The sequence below is a fragment of the Erithacus rubecula genome (genome assembly GCF_903797595.1).
Source record: "Erithacus rubecula genome assembly, contig: SUPER_Z_unloc_2, whole genome shotgun sequence".
In the NCBI taxonomy this organism is placed as follows: Eukaryota; Metazoa; Chordata; class Aves; order Passeriformes; family Muscicapidae; genus Erithacus; species Erithacus rubecula.
Window position 1 is genome coordinate 10,674,459 of NW_027635860.1, and position 21,082 is coordinate 10,695,540.

Genomic DNA, 21,082 nt, shown 5'->3' on the forward strand with positions numbered 1-21,082 from the left:
AAGCTAGTTGCCTTGAGATAAATATGTATAAAGGACTTTCCGAATGGACTTGCAAAGAAAGAATAAAATGCAATACTAATTAACCAATTTTGGAAAAATGTGATAAAATCTAAAGATTGTATTCAGGCTGGGGCTCTTGTGATTAGATTGTATATCACTGTACATTCACTTTATTGTTTCGATTGATCAGAAATCTTTTATTCCTTTAAGAATAAACATTTTCTATTTTATAGTAAGTGTCTTCTGAAAAACTTAAATAAAGGCCAGATATAGTGTTTCTATGTTTAGCCTTTATTTTTTTCTAGCTTTTTGAAAAAAAGGCTCAAAGGCCTCTGCAATATGAAATATGGACAAGCTTTCTAGAGTTTAACATAAAGTGATATGGGATGAGCAAGTGAGGAAGCAGACTCTGAATTTCCATTCTTCTGTTCCTTCCAAAATCCAAACATCTGTGAATATATCTGGCACTGCACCTGCTGTGATCAGCTTAGCTGTACAGAAGTATGGATATGTATAATTTTTTTTAACAGCTTTTCCTTTAGCTTGGAGCTTTTATTCAGCTAAAATTTCTACAGGGTAGGATTTCTTGTTTTACAAGTTTCTGATTACTGTCTTGGATACACTGTAGTTGCTGATAGCTTTTAGGTTTCTTGTAGTTCACCTACTCTACCTATGTTATTGCAGTTCAAACAGGTAAAACATCTCCAAGTCCACAACAGGTTTTCAGCACTAGTTTCGTGTTTCTCTTGGATAGGTTCTAGAGAATGATTTTCCCTCCACTGCATTCCTGTTGTTACACCTCAGACTACCTCTCTTCAAAGTGAAACGCAAGATGAGGGTATTATCAGGACAGATGGGTTGCACAGGTGGCTTAAAGATTTTATAGACTGTTTCCCATTAATTTTGCCTTTCATTGGAAAATCACTTCCAGGTGAAAGTGAACCCTCTCAGACTCCTTGGGTGCTGTATTCTAAGGTCTGTGATCTGCCTTCTTTCAAAGCAGGATTCCCTGGCTCTGTGAATTTGGGTATCTATTTCACCTGCCTAGATGGTACCTCAGTGATTGGTGTTTAGGATCACAGCAGAACTCACAAACTCTGGGTGAACTGGAAGTGGCAAAGTAAAGCATGGTTGCTTGCAAACACACTGGCTATTAGTGAAGTGGCTCCAGTTTCACATAACTTCAAAGAAATTGTTTCTTTTTCACCATCAGTTTGTCTGTATGTGCCTACATGCAATTATGCTTTGTAGAAATACCTGAATTATGCTCAACAAATCAATTTTGAAAAGAAAGCAGTGGTGGATCTCCTAACATGTAGAACAAATGTTCTAATTTTTGTTTTTCACTTTTTATTTTATCAGAATTAGTGAGATCTCTTTTGCCATTACATTTTTTTATTTTTTGATAATATAGTTAATTTGTCACTTAATATACTTCCCAGAGCCACACAAGAGCAACCTCTTCCAAAAAGTATTTAAGCAGATGATCTGTGAGAAATTAATCCTTGCAGTCAAATCTCTGCAACTTTTCAAATACTGAACAGTTTGTGCCTTTTATCCTTACCAGTTTACTTTTGCGTAAGAGAGGTTGAAGAGATCATATTTTTAGCTTTTTATGTTAATATCTAAAACTAAATTTCTCTTCTTTTGTTGAGTTTTACAGTCTTCCATAGAAAAAGAAGTCTTCTTTTCTTAGTGTTAAAAGCTTTAATAGAAAAAATTAGTAGTATTTATTAGGCAGTTTTTAATAAAACACTAATAGTTAATATTTAAATTTGCCTGCTGATTTGAATTGTATATTTTTGTAATCTTTCAGTGTAGAAAATATTTACAGAGCTACTAAAGCTTCTAGAGTGTGTATACATGTGTCTTTATAAGATGGAGAAAAGAAAGGAGTCAAAAGCAGTTTTGAAATTTCTGTCATCTGTACATCTGTTGCCAGTGATTGTGCATGCTTTACTATGTTAAAACTATGCTTGGAATTAAACTGCAATGCATTGAATGGAAATACTGCATGTAGAAAAATGTCCATGTAATTCCCAGTACTCTGTACCAAATGCCAGTTAACCATATTTGGGTTCTTTTTACAAATATGTTTCATGGTTTTTTTCTTTTTTTCTTTCTTTGGTCAGATTTCCACATAGCAGAGGCTGTGGAGTGGCCTGGGTTAGACCTCAAACTAGGCCAAGTTTCTGGGTTGGCTCTGGACCCTGAAAATAACCTAGTTGTCTTCCACAGAGGTGATCATGTTTGGGATGAAAAGTAAGTAGAGATCCTTGCTAAATGGTGAGTTAGAAGGTTGAAATCCTGTGTGCTGTTTATATAAATTCTCAAAGAAAGACAGATTGAAATTCTTTTTCTACTTAAAAATTCAGTTCTTTGGCTGAAACAGCCTTTCAGAGACTCAGAATAGAAATGGTGACTGACAGTTCAAGATGATGAGTTATTAGATCTTTAGACAGTAAGAATGTGTCTCCAGAGGAAAAGAACATAGTACATTAAGTCCTTAAACTGTATGAACGTGTTAGTATGATATTCACCAAGACTGTGTCTACCTCTCCATGTCTCTTAGCAAGAATAATTAGCCCAGTGAATATTGTTTTAGTATGGTATGCTGCAATTAATACTTGGATTTAAGACATGGAAATCTGTGTCCAGTGTCTTCTTTGTGTTTATATACACTGAGAAAAATGGGATTGTTACAAGGTACTCTCTCAAAACAAATTTTGTTCTACTCATTCAATAAAATTTGCTGCATTTAGCATCACTCAAACCAAAAAATGTCTGAACTTTGGAATGGTAGTCCTTCTAGTGTTTGTAAAGTGTTATAGTCATTGGTATATTATTTTAAGAACAGAACATTCCAATAAAGAGTGCTTCATTTATTTTTACTGGGTTCTTACATCTTTGATTTTTTAAATTGTATATGCCTTTATATGGATACCTTTGAAATTGTAACAGAATACTGGGAGGAAGTAATACAATCATGTTATGTGGTACCCTTTTTAAATACACTCTTCTAAAAATTTCCTTTTTTTCCTTCTTTTTAAGCATTTGTTCTCTCTATATATAACTATCAGAATAAAGGGTAGGGCTTCAAATCCCAATGAATTCATTTTAAGATAACATAGTGTCTGAAAAATAGGACAGTATTCTGAACATTATGATAATAAATTATGCTTAGAATAGTGTTTTATGAAAGAAAATAAGTTATTTAGGTTCTATGCTAAATAACATAATGCAGCAAAAAAGGCAATAATTTATTTCTCATACAGTAGTCTCATGCATCAGTGATATCTCCAGCTCAAGTGTATATAAATGCAGACTACAAAATTTGAAAGGATGCATCATATGACTTGTATTACTCAGACTTCAAGTATTCTTGAAAGCTGTTTTTTTATCCTCCTACTCAGGAACGTAAGCGCTGTTCTTTGTGTTGTTGAATACAGAATTGTAAAAATATTTGAAAATAGGCTGATCCTTCTGAAATACATATTTTTGAGTGTCTGGCAATTGAAATGCAGCAGCAATCCAGAGCACAAAACTTGAGTTTAAGATCCAGCAGTACTGGGAAAGCCTACAGATTTTAAACAAAACAAAAAAAATGAACATTCCCTAAAACAGCAGGTATGCATGATGAATCAGCCATGTTGAGAGACAGAACTTCAGCTTCTTTATGCCGTGGCTGCAAAAGAAAATCGGAATTGTAATATATATTCTGGAAATCCATGCACATACCACTTGTGCTTGGTAACACTACACAAGTCCTTCCAAAAAGGTAACTAATCAGTAAGTCCTAGTTCTTCAGGGGTTTTGTTCCCAAGTCTTTTTTTTCTTCTTTTTGTGATGCATAGTTAATCAATGTATAGGAAGCCTAGTGTTGGTAGTCATCTTAAGTCATCTGAGCTGGAACTCTGTAGGCCTATTATATTGAGTGTGGTGATTTAAAAATGTGTTTTGAAAACACACCTCTTGTTAAGCTGTTGTTCCACATCTTGTGGCATGGAGAAGAGGCACACAAAAACATGCTCACTCAGTCAGCCCTCTGTTTTTATCTTGGGGTACGCACATGGGCATTAAATTTGAGTTCCCTTTCATGTATTGTGATGAAAAAAGAAGGAACACAATTTTTAAAGGAAAAAGATGGTATTTGGAAGGGGTTTATCATGACAGTTGTGTGTGGGAGGTATAAGAAGTTAACTTTTATCATTAGCTGTAAATACACAGTTAATTGAATACAATGTTCCTTACCAAACTGTAAACATAATAAATTAATAGCCTGAAAGCCCAGAATTTATTTTCTGTTTCAATGCTTCAACAGCTTAGTATAGAAGCAAATTAAACAAACATAATTTGTGCTGTTAGGCTGTGCACAAATATTTCCAATGCCTTTTTAACATACGCCACAAAAGCTAGATCCTTATTCAGCTGAAAACAACTGGTTAAATGATCTATGCTGTTGCAAAAGGTAACTTTAGTCTGCTTTAGACTACAAAAGTTATGTAGTGACAAGCCCTGTAATACAGTAGCAGCTTTGCAGTGGCTGTAGCAGTCCTTTGCCCTAAATAATCAAGGCTCTTCTATAGCATTTTCTCTTCATTTTCAGAGCAGTCTTTGCTATAAGCACCATGTGTTGTGTAAAATGAAAAAAATTAAGATTATTCAGCTGACTGAGCAGTGAATCAGCTGGAAGTTATTTTGCATTTCGTGATGACAAATGCATGCTATTTATCCAATTTATAAACAACTTATTAGAGAATAGAAATTACATTCTTGTTACTGCATTCTTATCAAGGTAAGTAGGCTGAGCACAGTACCACAATGGTGATGGACATTGATCAAGAATAGACTTCAGGGCTGTGGTTTCAGAGGTTATGAGTTTAGGTGGTCTGTCTAAATTTACTATAAAGCCCACAAGAAGGATGCTATACTAGATTTAGCAATAAATGGTTTACATTAGTGTGATGAGGCCAGTTCAGAAGTAGAAGCATAACTGGAATTACATTGGACTTTAAAATTAGAAGTAGTAGATATGTAGTGGGCAGTAGATTTTACTTGTCCTTCAGTATCAAAGTGCAGTACCACTCAGAAAACCATGTTTTAGAGCAATAGGACTACTGTGTTTAGTTGTTCTCCTGGTGTGGTTTTGGTCTTGCTGCTTATAAGCTAGAAGTAGTCAGCATTGTTTGTGTTCTTATTTATCAGTTAAAGCAAAGGGACATAATCGCGAACACTAGGAAGAAAAGAGTGACTGATTTTCTAGCATTTTAGTCATCCTAGAAAAGAAGCTTAACAGGGAGAAGATGAATGGAAGATCACTCCCATAATCTCAAGTTTACTAGAATTTCTCTGAATACCATACAATCTCTTATGTATACTGAAAGCACTTAGTTCTCAGAAGAGCTGGGAGTAGCGGGAAATACTTGGGCGTCTGGACAGCACCATTTCTAAGAACCAAAATCATAACAAGGAAAGCCAATAATTATTTTAAGTAGTCTAAATAGTAGGTTCTGCAGAGATACAATCATGTTTACTGTAGGGCTTGTTTTATTATCTGCCATCACTAAGATTCTTTTCTGTGTTTATTTGTGTTGATTTTCTGCAGTTATCTATTAGATTAAAAATAAGATTAGTTCAGTCTGTCCATTGTTGGTGCTCCAATTGTGGTCATCCATAGCTAGAGCAAGCCATTACAAGTATTAGAATTATTTTAAAATAAAAGTTTAAAATTAAGAGAATGTGTTATGGCAGATTACTGTCATGAATACCAATGAGTATTAAAGAATATTACAGAACCTCCTGAATCATGTTCAAACATGAAGGTAGAACACCAGTGTAGCCTTTGTTTGTCATTACTATTTACCATTGGCTCCCTCTACATGATGGCAGAACTCTGGAGAGAGATCTAGTAGCTATCACCTTCATTCAAAGGATTCAAAAGGATTGTTTTCTATCAGATATTTCTGCCAGAAGTTAAATAGTTACAGATACTTACTATATGCAATGTCAGTATCTAAATACTATTTTTTAATCATAACCTATGCAGAAACTTTAAATGCATTCTGTATAGATTTTTTTTGGTTATATATGAGGCCAATATTGCTTTTCCACATTAAAAATTCTAGGCATATAAATATTTAATGTTATGGAGATGTGAGACTATTAGAACTGTACAATACAGAGTTTTAACAGCTTTATTCATAGCCTTCTCTGTGACTACAAAGTATATTCTTGTTTATCAAGCAGCATCAATCATGGATGGATTTCTCTTGGGATTAACAAATGGATTTAAAAATACAAAGTTGGAGCAGGGTCTTGTATTCATGTATTTTTCATTCACATCAAACACCATGCTTCAGCATTTAGCCTGAAATGTTGTTCAAAATATTTTACACTGTTTACCTTCACTAAAATTGGAACATATATTTTAACAGGTTAGATTAATAGCCAACTTCTCTGTAAGGATACAGACTACTATTTTTTTTTTTTGCAAGCGTATGATAATTTCATGCCTAGTAAATGTCCTCTGATTCTTAATATATTAAATAGTGACATGTTAATTTTATTTATAATATATTCTATGTACCCTGAAAATTGAGTGCAATTTTGAAGGATTAGGAGGGATGTACATAATATCCTACAGTTCTGTGTAAGCACACTGTGAAAAGTATAAGAACCATAAGAACTAAATCTTGTAGTAGTAAGCTCTAGCAAAATATTGAACTATATATGAAAAAATAAAAGCAGAAGATCCACAAACATGCAGAGACTTCCTTAGATGATACAAACTGTACCTGGTCTTACCGGCAGGTGTGCCCTGGTGATTACTTGTATTTTTTGTTAGGCTGCATTGCTGAATTTTCATTTCTGGGTTGCCATGGTAATGAAATTATTAAAACAATGTTAAAGGGTTTTTTTACTTACTTGCTTTAAGACTATCTTCAATTGTTGCTGTGTTGATTTGATGCTCCTTTAGTTTGGAAGTCATAACCTCGGTAGAAAATACAGACATACAACACTTTTAACTCTTACAGTCATACAGTGATGTAGTAAGGTTTATATTTAACGAAAAAAGAACCCAGTAACCCCACACTGGAGCTGAACTACAAAACTTGACTTTAAGTTGTGTGTATATCATTCATTAGTATAACCTTCTAATACTCGCTTTCTATTAAAATCTTTTTGTGCAGTTCTTTTGACAGCAAATTTGTCTATCAGCAAAGAGGACTTGGACCAATTGAACAGAACACAATTATTGTCCTGAATCCAAGAAATGCAAAACTGCTTCATTCCACAGGCAAAAGTCTGTAAGTTGGGTTGTTTTGCTCTTACTAATTGAACTAATGTTGCCATATATTTTATACCAAAGAGTCCCTAAACCCATTTTTGTGTGTTTTCTATTATATTTGTGCATCTATATGCAATTATGTAATTGTAGCCTCTAAGTATCTTCAAGTAAGTAAGTAAGTAAATAAATAAATATAAATTAATCAAATAGTAAAATTAATTTGCCATCTCAAATTGCTATCATCTCTGCTTTCTTACATTTCATACAATTGTATTTACAAGCCTGGTTAACAGAAGTGCAGAGCTCATGAATATTGTACATTTTGTTATAAATGCTGAGTGAGGTATCTGAGATCAACTGAATTTCATAACTGAGACACTCTTGTCAGGAAAATTCAAAGCTGTATTTTTCATTAAATGCTACACATAGTGTGTACAGAATTTGTTTTTGATCTGTAGATAAAAATTCACACCTTTATAATTCTTCCAGAAAAGTTTTTAACTTCATTCTTCTACATTGTGCTTTCAGATTTTATTTACCACATGGTTTGAGTGTAGATAAAAATGGTAACTACTGGGTCACTGATGTAGCTCTTCATCAGGTATGTTTCTGAAGCTTTAGTACTAGGACCTTAATATATTACTAAAAATATTTTTATTTTCATAGAGATTTGACATTGCTTATCAAAGCCTGTTAAGAATAACATTAAGAATATGCCTACAGAAATTTACCCGTGTAAATTTAGAGAAATGTACAACTTTATGGAATCTAGTTGTGTTGAGTAATTTGCTACAAGGACATAGCATATAGAAATAATAGAATCATATACTCAGACCATAGAATCATGGTCTAAATTGGAAGGGACCTTAAAGGTTATCTTGTTCCAACTGCCTTACCATGGGCAGGGACACCTTCCACCAGGCCAGGTTGCTCAGAACTCCATCTGTGTGGCCTGGAACACTTTCAGAGATAAGGCAGCCACAGCTTCTCTGGGCAACCTCATCAGTGGCATCACCAGCCTCGTGGTAGAGAATTTCCTCCTAAGATCTAATCTAAACCCTGTCCCTTGAAGCCATTCCCACTTGTTCTATCACTACATGCACCATGCATGTAAAAAGTCGATTTCCAATCTTTCTTATGGGCTCCCTTCAGGAACTGGGAGGTCACAATTAGGTCACCCAGAAGCCTTTTTTCTCCAGGCTGAACAATCCCAGTTCTCTCTGACTTTGTCATAGCAGAGGTGCTCCATCCCTCTGACCACCTTGGTGTCCCTCCTCTGGACTCTCTCCAGCATCTCCATGTCCTTCCTGTGCTGGGCCCCAGGGCTGGAGGCAGCTCTGCAGGTGGGGTCTCACCAGAGTGGGGCAGAGGGGCAGAATCCCCTCCCTCCCCTGCTGCCCACGGGGCTCTGGATGCAGCCCAGGACATGGTTGACCCTCTGGCTGTTACCAGCTCATGTTGAACTTCACATCAGACAGCACCTTCTCCTCTGGGCTGCTCTCAATCCCTTCTCCTCCCAGCCTGTATTTGTGCTTGGGATTGCCCCAACCCAGGTGCAAGATCTTGAACTTGGCCTGGTTGAACTTCACAAGGTTCTTGTGAAGCCCCTCTTTCTGGCCTTTCAAGATCCCTCTGCAACTTTCTGCTATGTCTTTTGCTTATCAATGCACTTAAGTCTAGAAAGTGAACCTTATTGTTTGTTTTGTAATGGCAGGAAATTTGTATTTTAAGCAGAAGTTTCCCAGAATCGGCGCTACTGAAAAGCTAATAATAATAGATATTATGGTCAATATATTAAGATTATATTTGGTATTTAAATTTATTTTATACACAGTAATAGGAGTTTTCCCCTAGGATATCTAGGTCTTAAGTTTCACTTTCCATAAGTTTCCATAAGTTAAGTTTCACCTTTTCTTTTCCTTTTGACTAAAAAAAAGGTTTTCAAACTAGGACCCAATGACAAAGAGCCATTGATGATCTTAGGAATGGCTTTGCAACCAGGCAGCGACAAAAATCATTTCTGTCAACCAACTGATGTGGCTGTGGACCCGATCACTGGCAACATTTATGTCTCTGATGGTTACTGCAACAGTCGGATTATTCAGTTCTCTCCAAATGGACTGTATGTGATGCAGTGGGGAGAAGGTACAGTCAGGGCTCTTGGTAATTTACCCATACTGCTGCTAACATGAACTCATCATGAACCACAAAATTGCTGATGTTACTGTTAATTTTTTAAAATTAATTTTTATATCTGGAATACCTTCCAGACCCTTCATGAATTTCAGCCTCATCCTTGCTTCCAACTTTTCTCTTGGCTTTTTCTACAGCTACTTGTAGTGGTTATATATGTACTAAAAATAAAAAATGAGGGGTTGTTGTTTTGCTTCTAGAGTAAATATTAGAATATCCTATTTGGTCAAGAAAATATTCTGACTTCTGTAAAGCAAATTTTTCTTTTCTTAAACATAGAAGAAAGGAATAGTTTTTTGCAAGATTTATGCTGTGATTTCATCTATTTTAAGTTTTCTGAATAATTACATTTCTGTCTGACTCAGATTTATGTATCATTCCAACTATGCTGAATTTTCTCAGGAAATTGCAAATTCTAAATTTGGGATTTATAAAGAAAGCACACTAGGCTACTATGAGTTATCTACTTAAGTGCTAGGAGAAAGCAAGCTGGCCACAGTGTTTTCCCAGAGTTACATTGTGTTATGTGGCATATTGCTGTTTCGAAGTAAAACTGATAGTTTCAGTGTGTACTTTTAACACAAACTTGGGGTCTTTTTATTGCAGAGACTTCTCTAGGCAGATCCAGGTCTGGACAGTTTCGTATCCCCCACAGCTTAGCCCTGATCCCTGACTTAAATCAGCTGTGCGTTGCAGACAGAGAAAATGGTCGAATTCAGTGCTTCAGGTTGGAGACTGGGGAGTTCACGAGAGAGATCAAACACAAAGCATTTGGAAGAGAGTTGTTTGCAGTTTCATATGTTCCAGGTAATCTTTTTTCTTGTTCTTAGTATTTCAAGTACTTGCTTTGTGCCAGCATGTCCATGTTATTTCCTGAAGTGCTGTCATGTTATCTTAGGACAATTATTAATTATCTTCCAGAGTAGTCCTGATGCAATGGAAAATTTGAGAACTACTCGTTTTCCTACTTGCAGATAATGGAAGCTTGCACCTAATCTCTGCTTCTAAAAAATAATTGATTACTCCCTAAATGTGATGTCAGCAAGTAGATGATCTTGCTGCTTCCTGGTGACTGCACAGTTAATCAGTTAATAATGAATTATTATTGATGATAACATTTCTTGGTACTCATTTTGAACTCCATTGAAGAGAGCAAAATTAAGATCAAATAATCAAGAAGGGTTTTTGATTTCATAAAACAAAATAACTGAAAGCAAACAGAAAATATTGTGGTTTTTAATATCAGTCTGGTTAACAATTACTGTATTAAGTTTTGGGATTAGATATGATACTGAAGGTAAGATAAATGTTAAGAACTGGATGAGGAATTTCAGCATGTTCGGTTCCTGACTTCTTAATGTCAAATTTAATCATGTTTCTCTCTTTTGCATCTGCCAAGAATGTAGAAAAATGCTAAAATATTCTGGATGAGATGCTTGGTATGTATCTGTCTCTGACAGTGGAAAGAGGCATTCTGAGAGTATGTATAAGCCTGGATGCTTTTTGTAGTCAATCCTCTCCTATTCACCATGCATCCGCAAACCCTTTATTTAGCATTTTTAGGAGGTAACCTCCATTGTATCCTTCTGCAGGTATACTGCCCATTTTGGACTGACTTGTATTGTCTGGTTCATTGGCCTTCCACTACTGCAGGCTCCAGAAGTTCATTACCAACTTTTTTTTTTTTTTTTTTTTTTTTTTTTTTAAATATATAAGGTGACCAAGTTTCATTGAGTGCTTCTCGATCTCAGAATTCTGGGAGTTTAATAACAATTCCACACTCCCCCAATCTGGTGCCCCTCCATCTTGCTTTATCCTGTTCAAACCAAAGAACACCAGCCATCTTATTCTCTCCCCATAAGCTATTCAATTGCTTCAGCCCCTTGAGTATTGCATTTACCTTTCTCTTCCAGCATCTTTAGCTTCATTGGAGCATAAAAGAGCACTCAGTACTCAGTATGTGTGCATGCTGAGTTTTGCATAGTGTAGAACCTCCCCTACATTCCTAATTCTCCTCCTCATGATGCCAGACATTCTACTGAAATTTTGTCTGACACTGTACATGGAGGTGGAGATTTCAGGAATCTTTTAGGGATGGCTTGGAAATGTCTCTCCTGAGCTGTAACTGCCAGTTCCAAATTCAAACATCACACAGGCATGATCTAGATTATTTTTTAGAAGAGACATCACTTTACATTTGTCTTTGCAAAAACTCTTCTGTCATCTGTTTAACAACTTATTCTTATAGAAAGATCTTACTTAGTTTCATCAGGCTTTTGATTTTTCCGCAGAAATCTGTTATCTTCCTCAGACTGCTAGATGTCATTGTTCACTCCATTTTTCAGTCATTGATGAAAATTGTTGAATAAAATTTCTGATTCTGATCACTTCAAGATCACACTATTCAGACTTCTCTGTCCTGAAGAATTACAAGTTCTGCCCATAAGCTTTGCTCTTTGCTTCCTGTTCATTAGTGGACCTTTCATTTACCCCTTTGATAACTCACATTCAATAACCTCTGATATACTACCTCATCAAGAGATTTCTGAAAGTGCAGGTATGTCTATAGAATCTGCTTGCCTGTGTGCTTTTTCTCCCTGTTCAGAGCTGAAGCATAACCCTTACAGAAGGCATACAGCTTTTTCTGACAGGCCACACTTACCCATATCTTATTCTTCATAATGGATGTGACCATCTTACTGGAGATGGATGCCAGAATTGGTAATGTGTGTTTGCAGGCACACTGTTGAGTCCTTTTAGGAGGATATTGCTTCAGCATTCTGCTAGTCTTTTGGAGAAGTGTCTGTTTGGAGTGCCGGGTTACTTAATTTGGCCTGAAATCTATGATCTCACATTTGGTTTCCTTCTGAATTTGAGTGAATGCCATCTAAACCTCATGCATTACTAACCTGCAATTTGTCTTACACCTTGTGCTTCCAGTTGAATTGTCTCCTCTGATCTCTTTACTAGGGAAAAAAATGAGTATTAGAAACTTCCCAACATATTAAATAGATAAAACTGACAAAACCAATTTCTTTGCCATATAATCCCTGAGTCCCTCTTTCACATCTTTTCCTTTCGTGGTCTCACTGACTCCCCAGCTGACCTTCTGCTTTTGATGCATTGAAAGAACTTTTTGCTATCAGGACAACCATCCATAGCAAAGCATTCTTGAGATTATTCTTTTTAAATCTTCACATTCCTTTTCATTTAAACTATGTATAAAATATTCTCATTTGAGTAAGTATGCATCTCTTAAATGACAAAGTTTCAGTGAGTTACACCTCACTTAACTTTCCTCCTGTAGTTTAGTTTCTTGTTATCTTTCTGTCTCTCAGACAGCTTTTTTTTTCATCTAAACTATTACAGTTCCATCTTCACTGTAGTTTGAGTTCTTAAGACAAATCTTATGTTGTTGCAGGTGGTCTTCTCTTTGCAGTTAATGGAATGCCGTATCCTGGAGAGGCAGAATCAGTGCAAGGATTTGTGATGAACTTCTCTACTGGAGAAATAATTGATACTTTCACTCCACTTAGAAAGGTAGTGTATTACACAGACTGCCTGTTGCATAGAATTATATATATGAGAACATTGGTAACATTCTACTTTTCCAATTTCCATAAGACTGTTGCAGGAAATAAGATGTTTTATTATGTAAGGTGTTCAAAAGGAATTCTTTATAGTACTAAATAAAAAGACTAGAATTTTGGGTCTTAGCTTCTACATGTGGTGCACATTTAAAAATTGCACTAACTAATATGTTAGATTCCTTTAGATGATTCCTACAGATAATATCTGCAGACAGGATAAGCCTACTTTATTATTGCCAGTACAGATCTTAAAAGTTAATTTAAGAGAATAATGAAGGAATTGAATTATTCATATATTTAGATGCTAGTAATTGGTCAAAAAGTAGAGTTTATTCCTAAGCAGAAATAATATGCAACAGTGTAGTTGTATCCCTCTTTAGAGAATACTAGTGTGTAAGTTAAGGCTAAATGTTCTTCATGCAGTATTGTACATAAAAATTGTGTGGGTTTTTTAACAGTTTCTATATATTGTGTTAGATTTAAGAATGAATGTTAATATTCCCACTTGGTACCACATACACTCTTTATTTCCAGTCCAACTTTAAATTATATTTAGAGTTATTTTTTCTGAGTTTAGAGAATAGCTGTTTTACATATGAACTTAAACAAAAACTAGGTGTGTGGGCTTCAAATCAAGACTCTTCATTTTTGAAAATATGTATTTCAGCAGATAAAATGGAATGTAATAATATTAATAGAAATAATACGAGTATAGTTTTTTAGCATTAATACATGGAATAATCTCCCTGGAGAAGGCAAACATTCAATAGAAATGGAATTCCTCTCCTTTCACACACTGGGGTTTCACACCAGCACCTGCTCCATTTTCTAAAGCAGGATTGAATATGACCAGGCTCAAGTTAGGGGTTAAGGAGGTGTCATGAAAGCATAGACAGTTAAGGGTAATCTGTGACTGTTTATCTTCACAGAGCTTTGAGATGCCACATGATATTATTGCTTCAGAAGACAGAACAGTATTTGTTGGAGATGTTCATGCCAAAACAGTGTGGAAGTTTGCATCTGCTGAAAGTATGTTCTTTTTGTTCTTAATGTCTTAACTTCACATTTTGTGTCTTCAGGTCAGTATCACTTATCTTGTACACCTAGCCAAGAGCCTGGTGGCATAGCTAGTGATTCAAATGCACTACATGCTTCACCTGCAGCAGTTGTGTGCTGCTGCTCAGTTTTCATTCAAAGACTGTTCTTCAGCATTGTTGTGTGCTCTGTCAAAGAAGAGTCCTGGGCACATGAGGACTTGTCACAGAAGGAATCAACATCTATTTGCCTTATGCATCCATTGTCAGTAGCTGCTTAAACAAAAGTGTTACTCTAGTATTTTAGTGAATTCAGTGTATTATTTGCTGAGAGCTCAACTGCTTCTTGTGAGGTTATGATGCAGAAAGCCCCCAAATTACGAAACAAAAACACGGGTCAACTTTAAAATTATACTCATTTCATTGGGAGCGTTTACCACTAGAAAATTAATCTAGTATAATTTGAAGTCCTATTTCCATGCAGAGAAAGCACTTGCCAATTTTAATCTAGTAACACCCAAGGCAAGCAGCCTTACTTCAGGGAGAGGAACATGATTCATCAGACATCAATTTAGTAGGATTCAGAGAGAAGTTAAATGTTTAACAGGAAAAAAAATTTAATCCTCTGCTCTATTATATGGAATAAAAAAAGTGTGACAGACATAAAGTCTTAGGCTTCAGGATTTTAGTCATCCAGTAAGAGCGTGCTACTATAAATGACTAATATAGTTGTTCTTTATTTGTCTTGTTTATAATTAGTAGATTTTCCTTGGGGGCATTTGGTATAAACTGCTATTAATAACAGCAGATTGGACCAGATATATCATAATTCTGATTGGGTATGTTTTTATCTGCACCTAGTAAACTGAACATGAATAATTCTTGGCTTTTATTCAAAGAAACATGAGAATAAAAAGGTAATGGAATTTTTACAGGTTAGATGAGGGAATTCTTTGTATGAAATTTTCTTTTTACTTATTGCTGAAGCATAAAAGAGCAGTAGCTAAGAAACCCTGATTCAACCAGCCTTTAATTCATTATAATTTTGTTTATAATAAACAGTTTTATTTTTGTGGGAATCTATAGGCATATGCCTAAAACATTTCTGCTTCATAAAAGCTGATTATTGCAAGAAACTTCATGAACCAAACTCTTCCTTTTTCTTCTGTGGCCTTGTGAGCTACTGAATAGTTTGTATTGACTCTCCATGGTGAAATTCAGGTGTTGATGAGAATGTTTACAGTAGGATTGTACTGTGCATTTGAGAAAGCTAGCAGAAAAATGTCACTGAGTGACTTTCTGAAATATCAGTTGTCCTGAAGAATGATTTTGTTTTACAGAAATGGAACATCGGTCAGTTAAAAAGGCTGGTATTGAGGTACAGGAGACAAAAGGTTAGTCTGATTCATAATGAAAATGAAGGGATCAATCAGTATGTTCACATAGACTAGGACTGCTTCTGCCAAGCTGGAGGGAAAAAATGCTGTCTAGTTTGACTGTTATGTTTTTTGTGAGTTCCTATAGGAAGCACTAGAATGAAGCTTGTAATGCTGTTACCTGGTAGATGCTATTTCACAGGCAACCTAAACATTTAGTTTTCAATGATGAAAAGTGCTTCACTGTCACAGAATAAAAATGTAACTGTTAGGTTAATTCCATTCTACCATCTGGTGTGGTCCAGACTGGTATCTGTGGCAGCTCCCTTAGATGCAGAAATAGCTCTGAAATGCAGCTGCAACAATCACTTCCCAGCACCCTCCCCCTGCTTCACAACCCTTCTCCAAAAAAAGGGTTATTTGAAACAGCAATTGATTTATATTCTTGTGTAGTCTTTCAGTACACAGCCTTATCAGTCACACCATATGGCAAGAAATACCATTTTTTCCTATTTACGTTTCTTCCCATAGATTTACTAGACTTTTTATTACTTGATCTGCATGAAAATGAAAAAAAAAAAAGAAGGAAAAAGAGAATCAAAGCATGTAGGAACAATATAAGGAGATAGTACACACAGAGAAGATTGAAAGGGGTATAATACCAATTAAGATCGATGAAAAGTAATTTTAACCATTTGTATTCTATTATGTAGGTCATTTCCCTTTCAGATAAACAGTACCAGATTATGGTACTATTTATAAAGGCATTTAAAATATTGAAATGTTCTTGACTGATTTTCTTTAGTTAAATTCAGAGCTTATGTAGTGTGCTTCAGCCATGTATACACAAGCAGAGAAAAGTAAAAAAAATCCCAACTGCCAATTTAAAGCATATAAAATAAAGTAGAATTAGGAAGGCTAACATTATGAATCAATGAAATGCTTACTGCGATCACCCTTACCAGTTTATTGTATCTCCATTGGTACATCAGCCTGAAGCACTCAAAAGGGAAGTGTTGACATTACAGCATGTTGTATATCTAGGGATATGTAAATACATTTTGGCTTTCTTTAGCTGACTCTTCTAATGTCATAGAGAAAAAATGCAGTAGTAATATCAGGGTAAGAAAAAGGTTTCAAGTAACAGTGTCTAAAACTGGTTTGACTAGGTAGGCTGAAATTAGCATCTTTCAGCTCCACTGGGAGAAAAGAGCCAATGGACTTTGTGTCATCTGCTTAATAAATAGAGAAGAGTTGCCTGCACTCTAACAGCCTCCTGGTAACAGACTATTTTACTAGTGCTTGTATTGCTGTGACATGAGGGAAAAGATATGGAGAACTGTAGCTTTGCACAGAGGTGGGAAAGATGATGAACAAAAATTTTCCTTAGCAATAACTACTTCTTGAACAGACAGCATGTTTTCATTGTGTTGTTGTTATCCTCGTACTTGTGATAACAATTATATTGTTATCATTGTATTAGTATTGAGTGTAAACTGAACCTTTTGTTATTCCTGCAGAATAGAACATCATTTTAATTTTGATACAGAATCAAACAGAGTTAATTGAGAGTGTTTCTGATGCAGCTACTTGTTAAGACATGTTGTTCAGTCTGACTTCAAAATATATAGCTAGACAGTTTTACTTACTAAAAGTTATCACAAAGCATGTACAACATCATAAAGGTTTTTCCCTGAAATAGTTTTTCTCCTTGTAGGTATAGAGTTAACAAATTAGTCAGGAATAATTGGATGCAGTTTTCAAAAGCTGCCCATATCTGTACAACTGAAATTCCTTCATGCAATGTAAGAGTTCTGAAAATTTAACCCTTTGTCACAGTTTTATTAGAAAGATCTTTAAACTTTTCCTTTTTGTTTATGATAATATAATGTATAATGGCTTTCTATATTTCTTGTGGAAGTGTTTTTGTCAAAAGGAGATATTTAATTGATATTACACCACACAGTTCATTTGCAAAAATGGATCATTGAGGTAATTACCTATATTTTAAGAAGTAGTTACTTTTTAGGACAAAACTGTTTGACACATTTCCTTTCCTCATTTGAGAAAAGGGGAAGGAATCTTTGTTAGTGATTGGTGTCAGTCAGACTTTCACATTCTTTTCTTTGGGATAACATCAGCAAAAGCCAAAAATATGTCCATAATAGTATGTCTTTTGTTTCCTTGTTATAAAGCACTTAAGGTATCCTAACACTGTTGCATCTGGATTACATACAGAAATTGTTTTCTTTTTAAAGAATCAGAAACAATTGTTGAAGCCAGATTGAAAAACAAGCCAGAATCAACAGACTCTCTAAAGAATATGGATAAACAACACTTGGTCCAACAGGCCAGCACCACTGGAGTTTCCCTTGTTCTTATTACAACTCTTCTTATTATCCCTGTTGTTGTCCTGCTGGCAATTTTAGTATTTATTCGGTGGAGGAAGACAACTGTCTATGGAGGTAATTGGTAGTAATTGTTCTAGAGAACAGGCTTTTATTATTCCAGTTCCAAATATCATTGAATACTGGGGAATAAGGATACAAAGAGAGCAGCTCCCTGCACCTTTGCCCTCCTTAATAGCTGCAAACTAAGGCTCAGCAGGGACACAGCACCTGCAGCCCTCTGAGCCTTTAAGAGTGCATCTCAAGCTAGTACCTCTTTAGAGGTACAAGGCAAAAACTGGTATCTCAGAAATTACTAGAATAAATTCATATTGTTTTGTCTAGAATTCAGAAATTTTAATACTGCAAGCATAATTTGGATTTTTTAGTATGGGATCTTGAAGTTGCTGAGAACAAAAGACTCCATGGGTATTACAGAGATATAAGCAAAATGAAAGCAGATACCATTACAAGAGATTATGTATTATTGTTCTCTCCTACCTAGTCAATTCTGTGAGTCAGACAATTTTCCATAATGCACCTTAATCCATAGCTCTGAAAGCTTTAATTGCTACTTAGAAGCTATGTAAATGGTTCTAAATTCATGTTGTATAATAGCATTATTTTTCATAAATTGTCAGACTGTGATAGGTGTTTGATCACTAGACTCATTTTTTATCACGAAATTGTTTTATCAAGATATTTTCATCCAGAGAATAAAATGTACGTGAAGTAGGCAACACAGTGGTGACACTGTTCAGGACCTACTGTAACAGAGTAGGCTATTCAGCAATCCAATAGGGCTGTGCAAATGAATTGGATGTATTTTATTTGAAGATTTCAGCATACAGCTTCCTGACTCTTTGTATTTAAAAGTGTTAGCATACCAAATGTAGTAGCATGGTCTATTGCTGTACTGGTATAAATGGCTTCTTAAAGCTGCTGATTGGTTTGTTGAATGTCTGTGATTTTTATCAGAAAATACAAGTATTTATTTGATCACAGAACATAGGGGTCTAGCTTATTTTTGAAATTAATTTTTTAGCTGATGGGGAACACAAACTTGATTCTTCAGTTCAGGCAGAATTTTAGGCAGACTAAAAGTAAGTAATCACTGAAGACATTTCTAAATGCAGCAACTGGAGGCTTTTTTTCTGTATTTATGTTGAATGACAGATTTGATGGAACTTTCTCAGAGGAAGGTTTGGGGGCAAATATCAGGGGCTTTTGAAAATATCTTTTACAACTTTCATCTGTCATTATCTGCCTACTAAAGAGGATGAGTCACTACCGATGGGAGAGCAGCAGCTATGATGAGTTATTGTGGATCTGGTGAATGAAATGAAGCACTTTGAAATAAGGGCAAATGGGTAGGAACACCAGTAACCTGTTTTGAGTTAATGAAATAATGGATGCTAAAAATGCATCGTCTGAAACTTATACTTCAAAGATTAATTTCCTTCTTCTTTCCCAATATATACACCTAGGTTTTGTGGCTCATGTGCTGAATCTTTAAAAACCATTTCTGGAAGGAAACTTAAAATAATCACCAGTATACTGGTTAATTAGTAGATAAGTTTTTATTCACCCCTTACAGTTAAAGCAATCCTTACGAAAATCCTTTCCTTTTCATAGGGAAAGGTGGTGGTGGAATTAACCTTGGGAACTTCTTTGCAAATCACAAAGGCTACAGCCGAAAAGGGTTTGACCGGCTGAGCACTGAAGGAAGTGATCAAGAAAAAGATGAAGATGATGGCACTGATTCTGAGGAAGAGTGTTCAGCATCTTCACTGCCACCAGCACCTTCATCATCCTGAAACCAACCTTTGAGTTCTCCATTATACAGTTCAACCCAGAATGTCAGATTCCTTTTCCCTTAAGCACGTTTAAGATCTTGTATATTTAATTGTAAACTGTTCTAGTTTGTGTGGGACTGTACACTGGTTCCTTTAATTTTAGTTTGGTTTTAGTTATGTGTTTTAAGTGAAGGAGTGTATGGAAAATCCATATCAGTGCTGTTGGTTTTTATGTGAACATCTTAATAAAGCAAAGTCTTCTAATTGCAGGATGATTTAAAGCAGTAGTATTTTATCATCAAATATGGGGATCTTGTAAATAAGTCTTACTATCTGCTTCATCAAAATATTTTTACCGTAATTATTCTGTTACCAATTTCTGTTTTGTGCCTTTCCTCTTCAATGTCCTTAACCTGTTGCAGTACAGAGAATATACAGTGCCACAAGAAAATGAAGCTGCTAAGTCTTCTTCTATTTTTTTAAATCACTAACATGATATTGCATTGAAGGAAAGAAAAAAGTCTCTATTTAATTTTTTTCTTCTTCCTAACTTGATGTGTTTCTGGAATGTCTTATTTTTAGATGGTATCACTGTTAGAACACTATTTTCGGAAGCTGAATGTAATTTGTGTAATAAAGTATTCGCAGAGCATTGGCTGTGGGAGTGTACTTTGGAATTTTTGCTTGCATTTTTTTGTATACAACTTTTGTAAAACTTACAGGGAGACCATAATACAGTAAAAATTGTAATGTGTTCTACCAGAGAGAGAAAAAAAGCTATTTTGTATGGAAGCTGCAAAAATATTTTACTATGTCACAAGGTTGTTTGGAGCTTTTTAAAAGAGTAATAATCTGAACACATGTACAAAATCAACCTTAAACATCTAAAGAGGGATTTTACTTGTATAATAAAACTGCAAGATATTTTCATGATAAAATACATGGTCACAGCTAAGAGAAAACCTGTGTCCCAAATTATATACGCAAATTAGTCAGGGTAGGTATCTAATACTACCTGATAGGAAGTACTGATTTTCTTTTTTTCTCCACACTTCCTTTTTCATTCATTCAACAGGAACCCTCAGTCCTGTAATGAACTCTCACATTTAACAGCAGACTTACAGAAGTCCTGCTGGGTAATTACCCTCTCTGTATGAGTCATCTGGAGTGTGAATCATTGTGTAACATCATTATGACTAATCAGTCTAGTTTGAGGATCAGAGCATAATTAATGTCCTTTTAAAACTGCTATTATGAGCAGAGTACACAGCTGTAATTTCTACAGGGTTTTATGAAACAGTTTTCATTATCGTCATTGCAGGTGTTGTAATAGGCTACTGCTGGCACTGTGGTTGGAAAACAGCCTTTAGCTCCTTGTGGTGGTTTTGCAAGGTTTATGGGGGAATAAAAGTAATGAT

At 35.3% G+C, this 21,082-nt stretch overlaps 1 protein-coding gene across 7 annotated transcripts in view; it reads left to right on the top strand.

Annotated features, from left to right (window-relative positions):
• Positions 1-20,316, top strand: part of PAM (peptidylglycine alpha-amidating monooxygenase) — a 123,203-nt gene extending 102,887 nt beyond the window's left edge. For 5 of the 7 annotated variants that reach the window (XM_079331194.1, XM_079331198.1, XM_079331192.1 and 2 more), the window contains 10 exons: positions 2,133-2,262; positions 7,191-7,307; positions 7,817-7,889; positions 9,226-9,433; positions 10,088-10,288; positions 12,903-13,021; positions 14,001-14,100; positions 15,446-15,499; positions 17,740-17,946; positions 19,504-20,316. In XM_079331194.1, the coding sequence (XP_079187320.1) occupies positions 2,133-2,262; positions 7,191-7,307; positions 7,817-7,889; positions 9,226-9,433; positions 10,088-10,288; positions 12,903-13,021; positions 14,001-14,100; positions 15,446-15,499; positions 17,740-17,946; positions 19,504-19,685 (1,391 nt within the window). In that variant the 3' untranslated portion in view covers positions 19,686-20,316. The remainder of the gene's footprint in view (positions 1-2,132; positions 2,263-7,190; positions 7,308-7,816; positions 7,890-9,225; positions 9,434-10,087; positions 10,289-12,902; positions 13,022-14,000; positions 14,101-15,445; positions 15,500-17,739; positions 17,947-19,503) is intronic. The other 2 variants (XM_079331195.1, XM_079331197.1) reach the window with 2 other exon arrangements.
• Positions 20,317-21,082: the final 766 nt, after the last annotated feature.